This window comes from Miniopterus natalensis, chromosome 16 (genome assembly GCF_054644295.1).
Source record: "Miniopterus natalensis isolate mMinNat1 chromosome 16, mMinNat1.hap1, whole genome shotgun sequence".
Classification (NCBI taxonomy): Eukaryota; Metazoa; Chordata; class Mammalia; order Chiroptera; family Miniopteridae; genus Miniopterus; species Miniopterus natalensis.
Window position 1 is genome coordinate 24739645 of NC_142096.1, and position 24139 is coordinate 24763783.

A 24139-nucleotide genomic window follows, 5' to 3' on the forward strand; every position below is an offset into this window, starting at 1 on the left:
CTTTACAGATTAGAAAATGGAGGCGTAGATAAATTAGGTCATTCACAGATACGCGTACAACTCAGACATGGAAGAGTCTAGGTATGAACACAGAAGTACACTGCCAAGGATCATGCTGTTTTTAATCATCATGCTAACTGCTTTCCACACCTGACCTCATAAGACCTCACATAGTTAAATATTTAATAAGTATCATTGGATGGTGATAGTCAATCCCTGTAGATCATTAATACTCATTTATATTCTTGTGCCCTGGTATCAGCCATTAAGGTAGGACCCACTTTCACTTCAGAAAGATCACCGCAGCTACAGTGTGGAGAACAAAAAGGAGCCATAGGTGAGGTGACAGAAAGGCAATTTGGGAGACTGGCTCAATTTAGGCTAAAGACAATGAGGGCCGGAACTAAGGCAGCGGTGGTGAGAATGCAGAGAAGTTAGGGAGCTGCCATCTTCAATGCTGGATTTGGTACATATTGGAACTGGATGCATGGGTGGGGTTGGAATGGGGTGGGGAATAGAAGGTGTGATGAATTATAAAAATGACTACAAATTCTTCTCAAGTCTATATTCACATCTTACAATCATCTCATCAAGAACTGGAATCTATCTTTTCACTCTTTGAATCAGGCTGGCCCTATGACTTTCTTTGGCTGGTAGAATGTAACAGAAGTGATGTCATCTGAGTTCCAAACTTGGGTTCAAGGGAGTTTGTGAATTTGCTCTCTCTTACTGTTGGGTCCCTGTGACCCCTGAGTAAATAAGCCTGGCTAGCTGGCTAGATGGTGAGGGACATGCCCTCCAGTTGTCCTGTCATCCCAGCCCTCAGCCTGCCAACCACTAGACATGAGGACCTGGCAATGACAGGTGATGGCAACTGCATGGATGAGCCCACTTGAGATCACCTCTGATGCAAGACTTGAATGGACTTGGCCTTTCAAACGTCCAGTTGCTGATAATAGCTTAGGAATGGCAGTTACTACCAGCCATAAGAACAACTACTACTTCTAAAGTTTAAAAACTAGTCCCAAAGCAGGCTGTTTTGCAGTGAAGTCCTGGGGTGGGGCAGGAGCCAGGTGGAGTGGGGAAATGGGGGGAAAATGAGGGATATCTGTAATAACCTCAACAATAAATTTAAAAAGATAACTGAACAGTCTTACAAACAGAAAGGAAATACTATGGTATTAGTGCAAGGTCATGTTGTCAAACTATTTGAGTAAATTAAATAAAGGGTCACTGGGGGTAATTATAATAGTACTGCAAAGGATTTTTTTTATTTTTGAAGGAAGGTTTCTAATGTACTCCGCCCCTCACACACACACATACTGTATTGTTTCTCTTAATATGCTTTTGTTATTGAGTTTACTAATTACCAATAGCCATACAGAGGGAGAAGACTGCATGCCATGTCTGAAATTTATATTTCTGAAATTTAACCCATAACTGCATTTGGAAATCTGCCTGGATTATAAGCAGCTTTTTCTCTCTTTCAAAATGCCAGAGAAATTAAAAGTAATGCTGCTTCATTACCTTACAAAGCCTTTAACAAAAAGATGGAAATGCTTTTTTCCACCCCAAGTATATTGACAGATCCAGGTTTTGGTCTCTTCCTCACTTTTATCTCTCAACCTCATTCATAATACTTCTGTGTATCTTTAGGTAGCTGAGTCACTGTTTTTTTAAGACTACTGTATTAGATTTTTATTGCTAAGTTACTATAGATTTAGCAGCTCAATTTTATTATTTCACCATTTCTGTAGATCACAAGTGTCTTGATTTTCTCTCAGGGTGTCATGGTGCTAAAATCAAGGTGTCCGCTCAGGCTAGGGTCTTATGTGATACTCAGGATCCTCTTACATTCTCATTGGTTGCTGGTAAAATTCATTTCCTTGTGGTTGTAGGACTGGGGTCCCTGTTTTCCTTCTAGTCCACTGGGGACAGCTCTCAGCAACTAGAGGCCTCCTACAATTTCCTGCTACATGGTTGTTCTTTACATGGATGTTTGGTTTCCTCCAAGCCAATAGGAGTGCATCTGTCTCATTTCCTCTCCCACTCTGTTTTTAAAGGGCTCACACAATTGAGTTAGGCCCACCTGGACAATCTTTTTCAAGGTCAACTGACTTGGGACCCTATTTACATGTACAAAATCCTTTTACAGTGGGAACCAGATTAGTGTTTAATGGAATACCTGAGGGAAGATGTGTGTATCCCAGGGCCAAGAATCTTGAAGGCCGTCTTAGAATTCTGACTACCACAGTCATGATTAAGAGATCTTATAATAGCACAACCAGTTTCTAATGAAAACAGGGACAAGTAACTCCCACAGCATGAATTCTATCACACATTCTCTTCCTCACAAGTTTCCCAATCAATTAAATCATCCAGTTGGATGTTTGAGTTTGTCCGCTCCTAGGGACCACGGTGTTTGAAACTCCTCTAGGTCCAGGTGTATGACTTGGGTGTGCACAATGGAGGATCAGAGAAGAGAGCAGTCAACTACAGCACAATGCTGAGGAGGGAGATTACACCTAGAAAAGGCAGCAGCAAACTTCACGTCCAAGCAAAGGAGAAGGGGTGAAGCCTTCCTTGCATGACTTGGCCTTTCATTAAGTGATACCTGAGACAAGCCAGCTAATATTTTAAGGCTATGGTTTAGTTTGTAAAAATGACAAACTTTTGGCCCAGCTGGTGTTGCTCAGTGGTTGAGCATTGACCTATAAACCTGGAAGTCACAGTTCAATTCCTGGTCAACATGCCCAGGTTGTGGGCTCAGTCCACAGTGTGGAGCATGAAGGGACAGCCGATTTATGATTCTCTATTATCATTGATGTTTCTATCTCTCTTTCTCTCTCCCTTTCTCTCTCTGAAATCAATTTAAAAAAAAATTGAAAATGACAAACTTTTGGATACAGGACAGTATTTTTTTAACCATATAACTTTCTGATGAGAAAACTGGAAACAGAAGCATCATTAATTTTTCTTTCAACAAGGATATGTCAATTCTATAACAGGAACTTGTTCTGTGATCTTACATAAAGTCATTTCCATTCCTTCAGAGCACAAAGAATTTGTGAAGAAATGTGGGCAGAACATGGTGTTCAGACTCTAATTTTACTCACCTGCAAACTGTCCCCCTTCCATCACAACTTTATTTAAATCATGACTATGCCCTTAGTCAAAATTTAATTGATTGGTGTTTCTCAATCTAGTTCTCTGGGGGCATGGTTTTCTGTTTAACTTTCTTGTTTTAATTCTTCAGCAAAACCATAAAATTTAATTAGGAAAGTAACCAGCTTCATAACAGTTCCACATCTAATTAGCTATGCTTTGACTGTACCTTCTCAGATTCTGTTCAACGTTGCACATATATTTTGCATTTGTTCATGTTTCAAATAAGACACTCTGAATATACAGCCTAAGCATGTAGTCTAATCACCTTTCACTTTTCCAGAGCTCCTTGGTGACAGCCAGTGAAATCAGAAAACTTAAAGCATTCATATATGTTATTAAACTAAGAGCCATCAAAGACCAAGACATAGGGTTGTTACCTTACTGTGTGTTTTAGTTTTCTATTGCTGCAGAGCAAGTTAACCACAGCAGCTTAAAACAACACCCATTTATCATCTCACAGTTCTTAGGTGAGACGTCTAGGCACAGCTGGCTGGATTTTCTCTTTTGGGTCTCACTGGGCTAAAATCAAGGGGCCAGCAGGGTTGTGATTTTATCTGGGCCTCAGGGTCATCTTCCCACCTCTTATGTATGGTAGAACATAGTTCCTTGTGGTTGTAGGACTTATACCTCCATTTCCTTGCTACCTATCAGCTGGGGGTGATTCTCACCTTCTAGAGGCCATGGGCATTCCTGATTATGTGGCTCTCAAGGACATTTCACAATATACCACTTTGATTCTTTGAAACCAGTAGGAGCACTTCCTTTTCTGTGAACAGCTGGAGAGAACTCTCTGCTTTTATAGGGTTTACCTGATCAGGTCAGGCTTATCCCCAGTACTCTCCCTCCTAACAAATAAAATATGTCAAGGGAATAACTGTCCCATCCTACCCACAGTTCCCACCCACACTCAGAGGAGGGATTATGCAGGGCGTGCACACAAGAGGAAGAAATCTTGGGGCCATCTTATAATTCTGTCTACCACACTGTGCTTTAGGGGAAAATGGCAACTAAAACCTTCCTAGCAAATCCTCCTCCCTTCCCCTGGGAGGCAGTGCAAGGAGCTGTTAACAATGGCTCTGATTCTGTCCATCAGCTCCACAGGGCATAAGATGACAGGCAGTCAGTCATATTATCCTTCTCTGCAGGCTGCTTCCTCTGCCTGGCCAAAATCCCTGCTTTTAGTAGCACGAGTGAATCACTCAATGAGAGCATTTACATAAAACAACAGCAACTTAACACGATGCTTTCATATCAAAATTTATTTAAGTGTAGTGCCTCAAACTTCGGCCCAATAAAACCATTCCTTTAATGAAAGGAAATGAAGAAACATGCAGAGAAGAGTTGACAGAGCAGGTGTGAAACCGCTATCCTTAGAAAAGCCTGCTTGCAGGATGGGCCCTTATCCAGCATCTAGGAACCTAGATCTTAGGAGGGTTTCCACCACCCTAACTGGGAATAGTGGCTAACTGTGCCTGAGCTGTGTGTGCATGCTGAACACCTGCTTTCTCCCTGGGAGGCTGGGATTTTGGCACATGCTAGCCAGAGGAGCCTACATGACTAGGCTCCAGTAAAAACCCTGGGCCCTAAATCTCTAATGAGCCCTCTGGCAGACAGTATTTCACATGTGTTATCACAACTCATTGCTGGGGCAATTAAGAACATCCCATGTGACTCCACCAGTAGACACTTCTTGGAAGATTGTGCCTGGCTTGTTCTGGACTTCAACCCATATGCTTGTTCTCTTTGCTGATTCTGCTTTGTATCCTTTTGTGATTATAAGTCATAGCTGTGAGTGGGCCTATAGGCTGAGTTGTGAGAGTTCTTCAAATCACTGAAGCTGGGGGTGGTGTTGGTGACTCATGAATAAAATAAATGAACACATGATAATGCTCACACTGGGTCTAGGCTCCACTGCCCAGCAAATTTGTCCTTGACCCTCTTCATCATGAAGATGGTCAGAGTAAATAGCCTAGAGGCAAGGGGAGGCCTCACCTGGGTTCTAGAGGGCTTGGCCCTGTCTAGACATGTGTTCTGATTCCATCCCATGACCCAGGACAAGTTACTTAACCTCTGTCTCTCCCAGTTTCTTTATGTGTAACATAGCAATAATAGAGTTGTTAAAAATGAGGCAATTTCTAGGAAGCACTTGGCATTGTGACGGGACATAGTGATTAAGAGGGACCGGACGTAACACTCTGTGAGGTGGAATCCTTAGAGCATCATCAACATTCTAATATCAACTCCCTTTCTCCTTCACTCTGCTCCTCTCTTCCCTCACCAGCCCCTTTTCCTTCCCTCTTTCAGTGTCATCTAAGCTCCTCTACATCCAAACAATTTCCTCCCCCACCCCCTCCATTTATTACCTTTCCTTCAGGACAAAATGAATATAATATGCAGGAATATTTTTCTTTTAAGTGTGTACAAAAAAGGGGCCCGATATAAATGTGCTGTCATCGGTGTCCACAGTCCTAGCTATATTCAACATCTTTTAGTTCCATTTACTGTGATTTACAAGAGTTTATAAGTAACCCTCACAGTCCTCACTGATGTAGTTTTATTGCTTTTGGTAATGGTAAGTGATCAAATATATAATGATACAATTTTATTTTCATAGCTTTGTAAGGCCTACGATGTAATATATTCACATATTAGGGGGGAATTTCTAATTATTTTTTTCAATATCTGGTTCAGAATATTTGTTCCCTGAAATACTGGACCCCAAGTTGTAAAAAGGCTATTTAATTTTCCCAGTGCTGAATCCAAAACACAACTGCAGCAGAGATGGAAACTTCTACTTGAAACTGGCTTTGCTTTACAATTTTTGAGGTCCTGGTGGACTGTTTAGATAGTGTTCAGATATTGCTGCTGGAAAGGCCGTAATGGGATTGATGATCAGACATGACCACAGGAAGGTTAATGCCAGTATCCAGAGCAAAGATTCCTTTGAGGAAGAGAAGTGGTTTGGGAGATCCCCAGCAAGCACAGTCTCTCTGGAATTGGATAAAATCGTAATAATTTGGGGATAGGCTCCTGCATCCTCACTTGAGGCCCTTATAATGAGACACCAACCTTAAATTGGACATTCATGGGCAGGAGCTGGGGATGGGGGGAAGAAAGACAATCAATAACCTAGAAGATCAAAACTTCATTTGCAAAAAAATTCAATATTTGAAGGGAAGATGCCAAAGAGAAAAATTAAACCAAAAATAGAAAACCAAACGTTTGATAGTTACGAATGTTTCCAGAAGCTACTAGTCCATCCCGCCTCCCTTATTCTTCATTCCCTAACACCTTCTCTAGGTACATTCCAAGTAGTATTGTACTCCAGTCATCAAGACCCATGTTTTTCTATTCCATATTGAAGATTCATAAGGCCTCCTTGGTAATCTTCTTTGCTCTCCATGGAAATGACCCTAAACCACCATATTTTATGGGCTCACTTCTCTTCTTGAAAGGTAGTCATGGAAAAGAGCCCATCACGACACCTCTCATCATAAGTCTTTAGCTAAAGCTAACACTCAATTATATGCAGTAATGGGGAATGAGAAATTCTCTAACTCTAAAATCCATAAAACCCATCAAAGATGGATTAATCAGAGCCCTTCAACCTTGGCCAACAAAATTCTCTTATCAATTCCACTGAAACATAGCAAAATAAATTAACTTCAATCGCTACATTTTATTTTCTTCAACTCACTTCTACTGAAAGTTTTAGTTAGAAGGAAAGTATCTAGATGATCAGCAGGAAGATTTCAAGAGGGAAAAAAGCAGCTCTGGAAAATTATAAATGAAATTCACTCATTCATTAAACAACAAAACATTGACTGAGCTTCTAGGATATTCCAGAGACTCACTGAGAATACAGCAATGAACAGAAATACACAAGCTCTCTCATTCAGCTTACATCCTACTAAGGGAGATGGGAAATGAACTAGTAAACAGACCACGGGCCAGGGATATAATAATATTTTGAATAACCTTAACTACCCTTTAAAAGCTCTTTCAAGTTCTCTTAGAGTTTTCTTCCCTTGGCTGATTAATTCCAATTATTCAGCTCCAGCCAGCATACCCCTGTGAGCACATTATAAACACAGTGATGAGTGGACACTCTCTTACCTTAAGCTGGTGGCCTATTTTCTTCAGTGCATGTGCTTCCTCTTCTGTATTGGGGATAAGTCTTATCACCTTATCACTGTAAGAAAGGGGGAAATGGTGATATTTACCTTTCAAAAATAAAGCTTTAGCCATTTCTACCTTTTCACTTTTTAAAAAACTGCCTCTGCATTTAAGGAGGAAAGCAGCAAAACTCTGGACTGGCCAGCAGGTATCTTATCCAGTTCTTGTTATTCTCTGATTGTTTTAGTCTTTTTTTCTCTGTCTTAAAACCACATATTTTTTTCATCGGCTTTTGAAGATTACAAACTCTCACTTAAGCAGAGAAAGGCCAGAAACACAGGAAGAGTGGCCATAAGCACAAGAACTCCCCTGAATATTCCAGAGCAGGTATTGAGGAAGAAAATTCTTGATGACAGAAGAAGAAACACCCTTTAAAAAAAAAAATGCTGAAAAGGAATGCGACTTTCGATGAGAGGACATATGGAATCCATACACTATGGAACATTCCTGGTTTGGATTCTTTCCACACTGAGAACAGTAAAGATAAGCCCATCTCTGTGAGGCATCTTATTTCTCTAGTACAGAGCTTCCCAACTGGCATGTGGAACCCAATTTGAGGGCCACCAAATTGTTTACAGGTGTTCCATGTGACAATGATGGCTGGAAAGTTTTTAAAGTGATAACAATTTGAAATCCATTTTTACAGCCATTAAATTATACCACAGGTGAAATTATATTTGAACACTTTCTAAGAGTGTCTCTTTAAAGACCCTGAATTGACTAAGAAGATTGGAGGTGTCATGCTATCTGTCAGGGAGTTGTCCGTGATGGTGACCTGTCCCTCAGGTGTGCCAGGCAGGTACTATCATTTTGTATATGTCATGATGAGGACAGGTTGGGAAGCACAACTCTAGTGTGTAATAATAACACAACTGTCAGTGTGGTCTGCACAGAGTAGGCACATTAAATATTTACTATTAGATTGGCACAAAGGTGATGGTTGAGAATTCTTGGCTTCCAGAGGAAATGTAGGAAAAACTAAAGTACAACATGATGGAATATTTCTCATAACCCTTTAAGGCATTTTAAAATGACTAAAGATAAAGCAGAACATTATTAAGACCATATATATATATAAAGAACAAAACAAAAACTAGCAGTTCACCCCCAACTTCTGCCTCCAGCCTGAAAGGTGTGCTAGAATCAGGATGGATTCTGATTGCTTTTCCATGGTTTTACTTCAATGAATAGCAGTTTCCAAGGTAAAGATAAGATTAATAGGGAGGGCTTTAGGGAGGTTTCCAGATTTGCTGGACAATGATGCTTTTATTTTTATTTTTTTATTTTTATTGATTTTTAGAGAGAGAAAGGGAGAGAGAAATATCACTGTGAGAGAAACATTGATCGGTTGCCTCTCGTATGCACCTGGACTGGGGAAGGAACCAGCAACCTGGGTATGTGCCCTGACCAGGAATCAAACCTGTAACCTTTTGGTGCATGGGATCATGCTCCAACAACTGAGCCACACCAGCCAGAGCCAGACAATGATTCTTTAGGGCTGTGTGTTCCTTTCTAATCACTGTAGCTTTGTTATTTCAAATGATCCTTTATACCTTTGTTAGGCCTATGAATTAAAAAGTCATGGAATACTATGCAGCTATAAAGAAGAAAGATCTCTTACCCTTTGGGACAATATGGATGGCTTGGAGAATATTATGCTAAGCAAAATAAGCCAGGCAGAGAAAGACAAATATCACATGATCTCACTTATATGTGGAATCTAAAGAGCATAATAAACTGATGAACAAAATAGATTCAGTGACATAGAAGCATGGAACAGACTGACGAATCTCAGAGGGAAGATGGGTAGGGGTGAGTGGGTGGGTGGGGAGAGATTAACCAAAGAGTTTATATGCATATATGCATAGCCCATGGACACAGACAATAGTGTGGTGAAGGTCTGAGGTGAGGAGTGGGTACAGGGTGAAAGCAGTCAATGGGGGGAAAAAGGGGACATCTGTAATACTTTCAACAATAAAGATAAATTTTTTAAAAAAGTCCTCGGCTTGCTCATGATAATTTAGTATGTTTTAGACACTACTACCCTAATCTGGCTTTCTAGCTTTGATTTTCGCAAAGTCACAGAAAACAATCTTTCGGTATCTTTTTCTGGAAAGGATAAAAGGAAGTAGAGGGAGAGAAATAATTATCAAGTCACTGTAATATAACTCCAAGTATGACCTTTAGAACTGAAACATAATTACACCTTTTCTCTTTTTCATTTCTGGTGCACAATGCGCTGACCTTTGCTTGCCCTGGCTTCATCAGATCCTGGCCTCTCCTACCTGACCCAATATAATTCTTGGCAGAGAAAGACACCTCTGCTTGGCGATATGGTTGTTTCTGAGGGATGGATCACTTGACATCTTGCTGGAAACATCTCCATCAGGCCCTGTCAGCTCCCCAAGAGTGCAAAGAAAGCAACCTGTAGCCGTTTTACAACTGTGGGAAGATTAGCAAAAGATTTAACCCTGAAAGTGATTGCTGAAACCCAGCTTTGTAATTTCATTTAAAAAAAAAATCACTTCATCTCAGCTTGTAGAAATTCTCAGGTGCAACTTGAGAAATGTGTTTATTACTATTTGATTACTTATCAAAGAACAGGGAATAAGGAAAACTACGAAAATCCATAAAATATATTACTTTTTTATAAGCCAATAAATTATAGGGCCAGACTAACCGGTAACCAAAAACCAACAAGAGCTCTTTATTCAGCATGTAAAACCCAGTGACCCCCAACTGGCCCATTTTTCTCACCAAACGGAAAGCTTACTCTCCCTAGATCTGATAGCTAGACATCTTGAAGTGAACTATTAATAATTCAGTACAAGTAGATTTCAGTTAGTAAAATAGCGACTGGAACTTAGAAAAGCCAGCTGTGAGCAAGTGTCAAAGGCAAACTGAGACGCTTTTTCGTTTATCAGTGTTTTCAACCGCTAGGTGGCAGCATCCATGTCAGACCCCTGGACTACCCTTTGGGATTAAGAAGGTGGAGTCAAAGGTCTGAAGAGGGTTGAGGTTAGAGAGAGGCCTGGGCCCCCAGCTGCTCATTTGTATGTGTGTTTGTAAACTAGGTATTTCTAACTCGGGCAGCCTATATAAAGTTGCCAGAGAAAAACAGAACAGGTGTTTTACAGTTGAAGGCTGTTGTATAGAGGCACTATATCCCAGTAACCTCCCAGTAATTATATGTATTTACTCAGGATATACTTAGATTCTGTCCCCTTGCCTTACAGGACAAATGAGGTTGTGTTGCTATAATGCTAGCAACAAGTTTTGTTTCAAGTTAGATTACTAATCGTTATGTGCAGTAGCAACCAAATGGACAAGATAGTCTTAAGTAAATGCAATCAATTGAAAAAGCATGTAATGCGAATGCATGCAGCCAGAGGAAAGAATTTGGAAAGAGAACCCCATCTCTAACTTTTTACAGTCTGTCTGGGCCTCAGTGTCCTCGTCGGAGGGATGAACTCCCACTCGCCTTTTCGTTTTATGCTGTTTGAGTTTGATGACTACCACATTGACTGGGACACCTAGGGAGGAACCTCTCTGTTTTATGGGCAACGGGAGAGTCTCCCTCAGCCTCCTTTTGAAAAACAAGGATGTGAAGCTCTGGACTTTAGCTCTGGCTCCTGGCATGACCTTTCACGATGGATCCCATTATTAAACTCTAAACTTCTCTAGTTTATGAATCCATGCTTGTAAAAATCAACACAGTACAGAGGATATGAAATAATAAAGTTCCCCTCCTAGTTCTTCAACCTTGACCGTCCATCTTCTCCTAGGAGCCTTGTTCATAGTCCCTTGTGATTCTCTCCACACTCTCTTCTCTGCATTGGCACATGCACACACTCACACATGAGTCTGTGTAATTGCATTTGGAAATGCAAATTTGCTTTTATTTTTCACATCATGTGTTGGTTTGAAAATAAACAGCTGGATTCTACATATACTAATGTTTTCTTTTGAAGTTTTATCTTATATTCATACAGAGGTTTTGCTTGTGTTTTTAAAAAAATAAACTTTTTATAAACTTAAAAAATATGATGTTAGGTTCTGAATCACTCTTGTGTGGTTTTGGTATTAGCATTATGCTAGTCACGGAATTGGGAAATTTTCCATACTTGTAATACGCTTTGACATTTTGCATGACACAGGGATTATTGCATGACACACACAAACTTTTTCAAGGTGGGAGCTCCTCTTTTTTGGGGGGGGGGGCTAGTTTGGGGATTAGATATCTACCTTCTTAATTCTTCTGTGGATATTGGTCTATTCAGTTTTTTCCCTGAACTTTTGGAGCTAATTTTGGTAATTTACATTTCCTGGAAAACCATTCTACAGACTCTTGAGCAGACAGAAAAAAAAACCCTGGGTCTTCAGTGGTTTTGTTGAATCAACCAATCTTTAAGCCTCTCCTTCCTGCCTCTGGACATTCTGTTATTTAATATAAAAATGTCTTTATTGTGTAGGCCAGTTTCAGTGAGGTTGTCTCCTACATCTAACCAAAATTGCCCTGCACAGCAACAGTCATTTTACTTAGTTTGGCTATTTTTAAGGAATGAGAAAAGGAAAAGCAATGGAATAAATTTACTGTTAAATCAAAGTCTTCATAGGTGGGAAAACACATATTGGCATTCTTTCTTTCCTTGAATACCTTTCTCTAAAACACCCCTTTAATTTTGATAGCCACTTAAAAAACTATGTGTGCTTTCAGAAGGGAAGATTTAAGCTGCTCAATAGCTAAATTCATATATTCTCGAGAAAAATGGGCTGTTTAAAATATTTGCTGAATTTTCTGAAAGCTTCTATCCCATGGAAGAGTTAATAATAGGATTTTCACTTGAAATCTCCTGCCTGAGCACAAAGAAACTCATTAGGTAATCCCATCTAGAAAAAAATTAATGTTCGCATGTAGATTCTATATTATAAAGTGCTTGGGTCTCAGAGGTGCATTTCTTTAGTTGAAAGATTGTGTTTTGATGTACATGAAAAATTTCATTAAAAAGCAATAAATAAGAGACAACTTGGCAGAGAATACTGGAGAGATAAATGGATTCTCCCCTCTATGGTCATGGTTTATAGTTGCAATATAAAGTACTCAGAACATGAAGAAGCTCTCTGTGGCAGTTTGCTTAGGACATGAAGATTTAGACTTCACTCCTGGATTAAAGTTAGGCAGCAGTGATCACTCTCCTCCTCCTCTTCTCCCTTTTGGTTGCTGCAGCTATTTTAAGAGCAGAGACAAGAAAAACACAGCCCTCCTATGCCTTACTGATGTACTTCACTTCATAAGAGAAATTTTCTCAAGAGGTTGAACGCCTACATGGAATCTCACATGTAATGGGTGATCAATAGATTATTTGCTGAGTTGAATTGAATTTTTTTTTTGTAAACTGCATCATCTTTTAAATTTCTGAAATTGACTTCCATTGTGAAGTTTAAGAATTTCCTCTTCTCCCATTAGCACAGGTCAGGAAGGAAAAAAGCAATAAAATGTAATCCTGCCTTTAAATTAATTTCTTACAATAAGATAATATCTTCACTATGTTTCAAGGACTTGAAATATATTGTGTGAAATCATTATATGATACTTCAATTTAGTCCTTTCTTGTAGTATTTAAGAACAGGACTCAATCTGAGAAATGAACAAACCTTTCACTCGACAGATGCCTTTATAGCAAGTCCCTGGCAGAGAGGAAAAGGGAAAGGCATTACAAAGCTTAAGGGAACACCTTTCAAAGATGTGTAATCTAGCTGAGTACATGAAACATGATTAAAACCATATATTATTATTATATAAGGTAGCATATGATAAGTGTTTTATAAATTATATAGAATGTATGTATAAAAAAGGTTGAGCTATGATGATCAGAGACGACCACATGGAATAAATTTGATCATTGAAATTAAGAAGATTTGGGCCTCAGTAGACTGAGGGCCATAGGTACATGCTAGTTTAGTGGTTTTGAAATTTGAGTGTGCATAAAACTCACCTGGGAATCTATCTGCCAAAATAACTTATTGTACTAAATACACTGAAATCACTTTCTAGTGCGAAACACTTAGCAATACTGGAATATGTATGTGTGTGGTCTATTTTTTAATATGCAGGGGTAGGGTGTCAATAAAGTAAGTCAGGTTAAACCTAAGAAGCCAAAAATGTTAAGATAAGCTAACACTGAGGCCAGGGGTTACCCTGTCTGAGGGGCATCTGGATAATTCCTAAAGCCCCAGAATTTGATCAAGGTGGGGATTCAGATCAGAGGCCCTCACAGAAAGCCTTAATGATTACAACCTCAATGAAAACGTAACTAGAAAAAATGCCTTGTGAAAGGGGAGAATAGAGAAACTGGTGTCTTGGGCCTGGCTCTAGATAGAAAGGAGAATATATTCATCACTGAGAGATCAAGACCACAAACTAGTCATCTAGCAGGGTTTGGAATGAAATTTAAACTACCTATGTGGTCCAAAAAAATCTGCAAACTTCATTCTCCCAGCTGCAGAGTGTACCTTGCTGATGGCTCAGAGCTGAGTCCATCTTAATGAATGGTCTTCAGCTGAAGGGATTAATACCCCTCCCCAAGGGCAACCCACATGCAAGCACGTGTTTGTGTTGTGGCATTAGGCCTGCTCCTCTTGTCTGAACTTGAAATGTTCCTGAAGGGCCAACTCAGGTTCACACTTCCCCATGACATCATGAAGTCCACTGTAACTGTGCTGCAGGCCAAGCCTTCCTCTACTCCTCAGCTTCCCGCAGTTTCTTATATTTTTTTGTGTATTTGTGTGTGAGTACTCTCCAATAAAGCGCTTCCATGAAAACCTTTTATTCAGAGATGATTCATTTCCTGGGGGATCTTGACCAGTGACATGACTTGCCCCTAGGTTCCTAGCAGAACAAATACAAATCCTTTCTAGAGCAGTTCATCTTAAAAATCAGACCTCAAAGAATTCCTACAAATAAAGTGCCAAAAAAAAAAAAAAAAAAAAAAGAGCTTCCTATAAAAAATTATAAAGCACATAGGAAATGAGCCACCATGAGCAAAAGCTAAAGCCAGTAGAAACAACCAAGAGTACAATAAGACCTGTAAAGCCTATTGATGTTGAAATGATTACATAGAGCAGGAGTTGGAAAAGTTTTCCTGTAGAGGGCCAGATGGTAAATATTTTAGGCTTGCAAGCCATACAGTCTCTATTGCAACTATAGGCATACCTCTTTTCATTGAGCTTTGCTTTTTTCCTTTTTAAATATTTTTTTCATTTTTTAATTACATTTGACACAATGTAAAACATAGTGATTAGACAGGCATTCATATTAACTTATGAGCTTTGTTTTATTGTACTTAACAGATTTTTTATTTTTTTATATTTTTACACAAATTGAAGGCAAGACCCTACAACAGCAAAAAGATAACTACAACTTGCTTTACTGTGGTGGTCTGGAACTGAACCTGCTGTATCTCCGAGGTGTGCCTGTACTCAGCTCTGCCATTGTAAGGTGAAAGCAATCAAGACAATATGAAACAAATGAGTATGACTGTGTTGCAATAAAACATTATTTACAAAAACAGGTGGGAGGGCTGGGGATGGCTTGTGGCCCATAATTAGCCAACTCAAGATAGAGTAAACATACATATTTAATATTCTAATGAGGTGAAAGAGGGGATCCAAGAAATATGACTAGTAAACAATAGTCTATAAAGAGGACTAAACTAAACTTCTAGAATTGAACCATGTAGTAAATAATATTAGAAACTTAATGGGCAATTTAAATAGCATATTAGATGCAGCTGAAGGATAATTAGCAAATCAGAAAGCATATCTAAGGAACTTATTAAAAACGTACAGAAAGAAACAGTTATAAAATATGAAAGAGTTGGTTTATTGTGTTTCTAATCTGCACACATCACACTCAGCAGTGAAGTGCTCAATGCTTTTTCCTTTGAAATCAAGAATAAGAGAAGAAGGCTTACGATGATCATTTTTATTCAATAGAATTAGTTCAATAAGAACAAAACACAGAAGGCAGGGAAGTTGAACAGAAGGAAAAAACTGCCAATTTTCATGGATGATATAAACAACCACATAGAATACTGAAAAATCTACAGTTATACAACCAGTGAGAAAATTTGGCATGGCAAACCAATATATAATTAAAATTTAAAAAGTTATTTGAGTTTTTATAAATTATCAACACATAAAATATTATGTCAAAATACACCATCTACATAAATATAAGGTACTTAGCAATGTATACAAAAGATATACAAGTTATTTATGAAGTTATAAAATTTTGTTAAAATAGATTAAAGGGGACATAAATAACTAGAAATACAAATATTCATTTATAAAAAGACAATACTGTAAAGTTGTCTACTTACCTCAAATTTAGATTCAATACATTTAAATCAAGATTTTAGGTGCCTTCCCTCTCTGGAGCACACCTGTGCCATTCCCTTTCCCTAAGCTCCCCCCTCAGGCACTACCATTAGCTTCCTCACTCCCAAGCACAAAGGCCCTTCTTTTGCCTCTATAACTTATTTCCTAAGCCCATTTCTTCTAGGAATTACTTTTTCTACCTCTGTGATTAATGAAATAAGTCTTCTTTTATAGTTTGGGTCTTGACTCTGAATTCTTTCCTAGCAAGAACCCAAGTACCGAGATTGCTGAACCCAGGTTTGGTCTGAAACCATCAGTCAAACACCCAGTGTTATTCCCATCATATTGGGGTGGGGTGGGGTGGAGATCTCAACCTTTTTTTGGTGTGAAATTGGATAAGCTAAATCTAAACTACACTGGAAGAGCAAAGGGCCAAGAATAGACAAGTCATTTCTGAAGAAGAGTAAGGTGAGCCACTTGTCCTAACAAATATCGAGACTTACTATAAAGATACGGTAATTAAGACAGCATGGAATTGGCATGAGAATGGAAAAATAGGATAGAAACTTGATTAGTGACAGAGGTAGTATTGTAGATCAGTGGGGAAAGGATGAACTCTAAGAAATAGAATTGGGACAACTGGTTATCCATGTGGGGAAAAAATTAACCTGGGCCTTTATATCTCACATACACATCAAATCAAGTCAGGTCAAGCTAGGTCAAGTTAAATTGGACTAAAAAGTTAACTGTGAAAAGCAAAACCTTAAAAGATTTAGGAGAAAATGGGGAACATCTGTAATACTCTCAACAATAAATTAAAAAAAAAAAAAAAAGACTTAGGAGACAAAAGATTTAGGAGACAAAATATCTTCATGACCTCAGGGTAGGAAAGGATTTATTAAACAAGATGCAAAAATCATAAAGATTAATTCAATTATATTAAAATTAGAAATTTCTTTTCATCACACTATATCATAGAAGGTGGGAGTGGGGAGTGGAGGTATAGATTAATCGAAGAATTTATATGCATATATGCATAACCTACGGACACAGACAATAGTGAGAAGGCCTGGGGGAGAGGAGGGATGCCGGGTGGAGGGGATTAATAGCGGAGGAAAAGGGGACCTCTGCAGTACTTTCAATAATACAGATTTAAAAACAAAAAGTCAAGCCACAAGTGAAGACATTTAAGTATTAATCAGAAGATTAGTATCAATATGAAAAAGATGCATTACTTATGAAAACTGGGCAAAAGATATGAACATGCAATTAACAAGAAACAGATCACCAAAAATATGAATACTCAGTATCATTTGTAAACAGGGAAGTGCAAATTAAAACAGTGACAACTACCATTATAACCATGTCACAACTATCAGTTTTTCAATTAAGTTTTGATAGTATCAAGAAATGGCTATTGAAACTTACATCTTTGCTCAATAGAGTATAAATTAGTGTAGTACTTTGGAAGAAAACATTTGTATATTAACTGCTAAAAGTAAAACCTGTCCATACCTCATGTCCCAACAATCAAACTCTTGGAAACATGCATGCACATGTGCACCGGGAGAATCATACAAGAATATTCACTCTAGCTTTATTCCATAACCACAAAACAAAACTAGAAATAACTCAAAATCCCATCGACAATAGAAATGATAAATTGTAGCTCTCCAAAAAATTGTACCAGTTAAAATAGATGAATTATGGCTATATACATCAATGTGGATGAATCTTGCAAACACTGAGAAAAGAAACACAAGAATTCCTAATGTATAATAAATATTCTATACATTTCAGAAATGTGACTATAGAAATTATATCTTATGGAGATACGTTTATGTGATAATTTTTTAAATAAAGGGAGCAGTGAAAACTAAGGATAAAGGTAACCTCAGGAGAAAGGGGGAGTGGAAGAGGCTGTGATCAGAGTAGGGGTACGCATGGTAGGATTCAAATGCATTGGCAGTGTTTCATATTTTAAGCTAGGTGGTTGACATACAGGTGTTTGACAATCATTTATTTAACCATACATATATTTATATATTTTCTTTTACATATGATATTTTATCAAAAAGAAAGACTAACCTGTGGTGCTGGTGGAAAATGTAGAAGCTTAGGCCCCATTCCCATAAATTTTAATTCAATAGGTCTGAAGAGCAGCTCTGGTGATTCCAAAGCAGATAAGTCCATGGACCATAGAAACACAGTATAACAAGGTCAACTTCCTATGCTTAAAGAACTAACACTAATTCTGACAGAGCGAATGAGAGCTGGTTTAGCTTCTGAGCAAAAGTGGCACTATTTACTGTTCATATCAAGATGCAGATAGAGAGTGGGGGTGGTGCCTTTGAGGCTAGCATGGCTGCTAGTGTAAACCCATTTCAGGCAAGTGTGCCTCAGATAAAATACATGATTGGTTGTGTGCATGAGCTTGCACAACAAGTAAGAGCAAGGTAACTGATATGTGAAGTCCTGGGTTCTGTGTGAACTAAGGCAGAGTGGTAGAGAACACTGCTGCTACGTCATGAGACATATTCAGACACAGAATGTGGTTTTGGTATAAGGTGTCCCGCGTGTCCCCCCCCCCCCCCCCCGACTTACTCAACTCCAAGCTTGAGTCTTGAGCAAGTAGAACCTCAATCACATCTGGGACCTGCACTGCAAGGCTGCTGGGGCTTTTGTAGCCTCTTCTGGCCAGGAATCACACTAGGAGGTTGTTGAGATCGAGATGCTGAGGGAGCCAACCCAGTGTCTGCCCCCCTGGTGAGAGAAATGTGGGCACTGGCTTTTAAGGAGGCTGTTATGCTATGAGAGATTTTAAGTAATATATTAGAAAATTTTTATGCAGAAATTGTTTTCTTCTGGTGTGTTAAGGGGATGAACCAGCTACCGAAAGCTGTGAAAAAGCTCCCTTGGAAGCTATGAGCCAGCTTCTAAATCAGCCTTTTATTTATGAACCAAAAACCAGAGCTGATTGAAATGAGAACAGAACTGGGGCGTATAATCAATGAAACTGGGAAGACAAACCAGCATCTGCTTACAGTCACACCAAATGTGTTCCTTGCTTTGGAGATTTTCTTTTTTGATGATTTTAATTTAGTTTGAGAGGCAAAATTATTTTTTATTGATAAGCACACTCATATGGTATGTGAATGGTCTTTATATCTTTGAGGGTGACTGTGTTTTGCTGCTTGGTGGCTGTACAATTAACAGAATGCAAAACTGGGAGTGCAAGCTCCTATGTTCATCGCAGCACTAGCTACAGAACCAAGATATGGAAACAACCTAAGTGTCCATGGGCAGATGAATGGATCAAGAAAATGTGGTGTGTTTATGTATATGTGTATAAATATACATACAGTATATATACATATACACACACCCACATATAATACACATGCACACACATGGAATATTATCCAGCCAAAAAAAAAAGAAACCCTGTCATTTCTGACAACATAGATGAACCTTGAGGGCATTATGCTAAGTGAAATAAGTCGGACAAGGAAGGACAATTACCGTATTTTCTCGTGTATATGGAATCTAAAAAACCAATCTCATAGAAACAGAGTAAAATGGTGGTTACCAGGGGCTGAGGGGTGGGGGAAAGGGGGAGATGTTGGTCAAAGGGTACAAACTTTCAGTTTTAAGATAAATTATGGGAATCTAATACACAGCATGGTGACTATAGTTCACAATACAGGGTTGTATATTTGAAAGTTGCTATGAGACTAGAGCTGTACTGTTCTCACCATAACAAAAAGGTAATTATCTGAGGTAAAGATGTGCTAACTGACCTTATTGTGGTAAACATTCCATCACACTGAACACCTTAAACTTAAACAACCTTACATGTCAATTATAGCTCAAGAAAGCTGGAAAACATTAGAAGTACAAGCACTGAATCTTTTTCATGTAGGGACTAAGCTATGTAAAACTTTAATAGCTTTAAATTCCTATATTGGCTCCACTTAAAATGTTTTTGGGATGGTGACAAAGATGTCTGGAACTTATTTCAAATCATATTGGAAATATCTTGAGTGCAATGCAACTATGAAATTGTTTTCATAAAGAATAATTAGGCTTATAGTAATTGTCTAAGCTGAGCATTCTGCAGGGAACTTTTTCAATTATAATATTTGATGTATTTATTTTAATCCCAGCAATAATAAATTATGATGCCCCATAACTTTCCAGTTATTATCAAGTTTTTTCTAAGTATTGTACATGCACTATCTCATTTATTCCTCTTATTAAATTTTGGTAATTGGCTACATTTTAAGGTAGTATATTTGATTATTTCTATCTTTTAAGGATTGAATAGATGGTAAACTGAGGGAGTGATAGTCTGTATACACCAGGAGCATTGAGAATTAGGGCTGAATTTTGTCAAAGGTTAGTGTCTTAGACATTCAGAAGGACACTTGGTCAGTAGTTTGTCCAAAATTGTTGATTATGTCTAGAAGCAATGGCTGACATGAGAACTGTCTAGCTATTATCACCAGTGACTTGCTCATTTGAATCTGAAAATTTCTAGGAAACAAGAGCCACCCTGAAGTTTAAGCTCAGCCTAATAAAAAGCTCCTTGAATGGCAAAGGTGGAAGATCCACAAGGGCTTAAGGGGAAGTGGCAAATCTGTGAACAGCCCTTCAAGAGAGAAGAGCACCAGTTGCAGGGAAATGAGAATTAGCAAGGTGTGAAGAGGGGACCAGTTTTCGTTATTTCCCCTTGTCACCCAAACCCAAGATCTGCCCTTATTCTTTCTTTTATTTCCTCTACTAAGTGTATGTGTGAGGCTGGGTGGTTTAGATCTCTGAGTTCCCTTCCTATGGGAACTTCAATTTACTTTTCTGTTTTGCCACTGGGACTGTCCGGCTCTATAAACGTAACCAATTCTGGAATGCTTCTGTCAGGGGTTAAAAAGCATGATTGTGTAATTACCACATCAGTTAGGATGCTTTTGTTTCCAAATGAATAGAAAACCACATTAAATTGGACAGAACCATAATGGGAAGTTACTTGCTTAGAAATGAGAAGTCTAGCAATAGGTCAAAAGAATCTGGCCAGTGCTCCAGCTTGGTTTCTCTACAATTCTCTACAAAATGACTGTAGCAGTTCCGGGCCTTATGCTCCATCCAACACATTGTCAAAAAGAAGGGTGTATTTTCTTTCCCAACTACTTAAAGAAAAAAGTCCTAAACTTCTCTAGATTGGGATCAAGTGAGATGCTGAGCCCACCCTTGAACTAATCACAGCACGGGAAGAATGTTAGGTGCTGAGTGCTTCATGACATCGGGGCTCACTCTTGCAGCTGGGAGCTGTGGTGATGGTGGGGGAGATACCAAGACGTCCATGGCTGCTTCACAATGAGCATTTGCTTTTAATGCTCTTGTCCAATTACCTTTCCCAAATTGCACACAGCATGGTGGGATGCCAGCTGTAATTTGGTAGGTTGTAATGTACAGTGGTGGCAACCTGCGGGGGTGGGAGTGAATAATCTTGGCAGGCTCCTACTAGCCAAAGCCTTCCAGAAGAATATACTGAGGATCCAGATTTTTGGCATTTAACAGTGGCTGAGAAGTTTAATTAAGAACCATCAGCAAGGGGATGTTAATATTAGCAGTCTAAAATTACCACAGAGAAGCCGAAGAGACAAAGAACTGTCAACTGTGTTCAATGGCAAAACCTAAAACCTACTTTTGTCTCCCCAAAAGGAGTTGGCCTGAAACTTAATGGCTTTGTGATTATATAAAGGTCTTTACTTTTAATACCTCTTCAAACTGTATTTTTTTAGTGTGTTCTGACTAGGTACTTAATTCTCCCTATTGGGTGAATAAAATCTATGTGATGTAGGACTTTTTGATGTATGGGTATCTGATTCTGGGAAGAGACCCAGGTTTAAGTTGTTAGGAGATTCTGGAAATCTGGAATAGTAGGAGATCTCAGGAACACAGACAGCTTTGTCTTGTGCAGCGTGGGATATGAAAGGAAGCCAGGGCTCTTGAGGACAAACATCAAACATCGGACCTCAGCCCTGGCACTGGCTTCCCTCCTCCCCACACCACATGCCTCTTTCTTTTATAATGTGATATGAGTTGAAGCTGGGTGGATGGCAATGGATGAAGAATGTTTTGTACAGGATGGGTGCCAGTCTATAAAATCTGTGATAATGTTTTCCAAGTGAGGCTGGAAACACAGTACTGTGGGCATCATGAAATTATTCCAACACATCAAAACTGGCCTCTTCCCTTTCCATATTACCCCCAGGCCTCAAGGGCTTACAACAACAGGCAGTCAGATCCATCTAATTTTCTATTTTTGCACTTTGGTTTCTGGTACTGGCTTTTCTATTACTAGCTGTGAAACTCGAGGCAAATGATTTCACTTTTGTGATCTTTCTATAAGACATGGATAATGCTGCCCCTTTATTATAGCACCGTCAGTAGGATCAAATTAGGTAAGATATAGGCATTCCTTGAATAGCATAAAGCCACACAATGCAGAGTTATTATTTAATCTCTCAAACACCTAAAATCATCTGGAGTGTTTCAACCGTGCAGTGCTGCAATGTGCCTGAGAGTTCTTTGTTGTAACAGGAATTCTCACTGCAGCGTGATATAATTTGATCATTCTGAAAAGCAGAGTCTGGTGCTTCTACTTTATAAAATGAGATACTGGGGGAAGAGCATATGCAAGTCTTTGGCTGTTATCATCCAAGTGGAAGAGCAGTTAAATTTCTGATAACAGGGATCTGACTTCACCATTACCACGGTTTCCGTGATTTCACTTTCTCTAATGAGCTAAAGAGATAATACCTACTGTGAAATATGTTAACTGTTAGGAATCAGGAGAAACGGGTTTTGATGGAAAGACACAGGGACATATGACCCTCTTGAGATTAACTCTAAAGCCCCATTAAGTTTGGCCATGAAACACATTTAAAGTCCTTAACTCTAAACTGCTTAAAAATAACATTTTATTCTGCTGGAAATATTTTGTTCTGCATCAGTCAGGATCTTTGAAGAAAAGAAAGCGAGCCCTCCTCTCCATCTAATCTTGGGGGAGATCAGAGAGTCTGGCTCTAATGCTGCTCAGAAGTTCCTGAGAGGGGAGAGGATGAGCTCAGCTGGAAGTGACAGGGAGGTCCCTGTGTGATTCTCTGCAATGGCATCGCTAAAAAGGAATGTTTAATCTCTGCAATCCTGACTTTAAATGGCCACCACTGTGTGACCTGAAAGGCAGAGAGACAGTGCTGAGGAGCTCCTGGTGGCAAAAATGGAAGGAAGTAGCTGAAAAAGATTAAAAAAAATTTTTGTTTGTTTTAAGCCCCTTTATAACAGAATCTTTCCCTTAGTTCACCCTTCATCCCATTTTCCCCAAGGTTATCTCTTATCCATCCGCCTTCCTGGACACAAGATACTTGACATTGATGTTACCATGAGGTTTATGGGTTTTGGTTTGTGTTGGAATCTCCCTCCTAGTCTGTGTAGAAGCAGAGAAGCCAACAAGGGCAGTTGGAGGGATTATAACGATTACTGTTATTCCTTAAAGATTTTTAAAAAATTTCTTTTTAGAGAGAGAGGAAAGGAGAGGGAGAGAGAGAAATATCTACGTGAGAGCGAAACATGGATCGGCTACCTCCTGTGCACCCCCTTCTGGGGATTGAGCCCGCAACCTGGGCATGTGCCCTGACCGGGAATCAAACCCGCAACCTTTCAGTGCACTGGACGTCATTCATCCTGTGTGCTGGGTCTTCAGCCTCACCAGAGTCCTTTTCGTTTGGAGAGTGACATGTGGACTCACCCATTCTCTTCCTTGTTGTTCCCTCTGCATTGGAAACCCTTTCCCTCCTTACTCATCCTCTGACACCCGGCTAAAGGGCTTTTCTTTAAAGGCTGCTCTGATCTCTTTTCCTGTCCAACCCAGAGTGAGGGCACCACTGTACCTTGTGTATCACTACAGCACTTATCACACAGTGTAATACATATGTAGTTGCAAACACAGCACTGGGTTGCAATGCTTTCTTTCCACGGCTGTCTCCCAGGCTGCAGTGCCCACTTCCCGAGGTCAGCGATTCGTTAGTTCTAGTGCATCTTGGTGTGCCCAACACCTGGTAAGGCATGCTATACATTTTTGCTAAAATAATAGCAACATAGGTGTAACTTATGAAATTAGCTTTCCCTGTGGGTCCTCCTCCTGTACCTGCCTCTCAGGGTCTCATCTCTTTCCACTCCCCGCCTTTCCCTAGGCGATCTCACATAATCCCTTTACCTTGTTACATCTATATATTGTTAACTCCCTGAAATTCATCTCTATATCGAACCTCTCTTCCTGGTTCCTGCTCCCATATCTGACTGATATCTAATTATTTCTTCCTGGGTGGCTCCCAGACGTCTCACACGCATATGCAAC

At 39.3% G+C, this 24139-nt stretch overlaps 1 protein-coding gene across 1 annotated transcript in view; it reads right to left on the reverse strand.

Annotated features, from left to right (window-relative positions):
• CPA6 (carboxypeptidase A6) overlaps window positions 1-24139 on the reverse strand; it is a 201550-nt gene that overhangs the window by 117148 nt on the left and 60263 nt on the right. The window contains exon 2 of the mRNA XM_016206444.2: window positions 7285-7360. Coding sequence (XP_016061930.2) covers window positions 7285-7360 — 76 coding nt within the window. The remainder of the gene's footprint in view (window positions 1-7284; window positions 7361-24139) is intronic.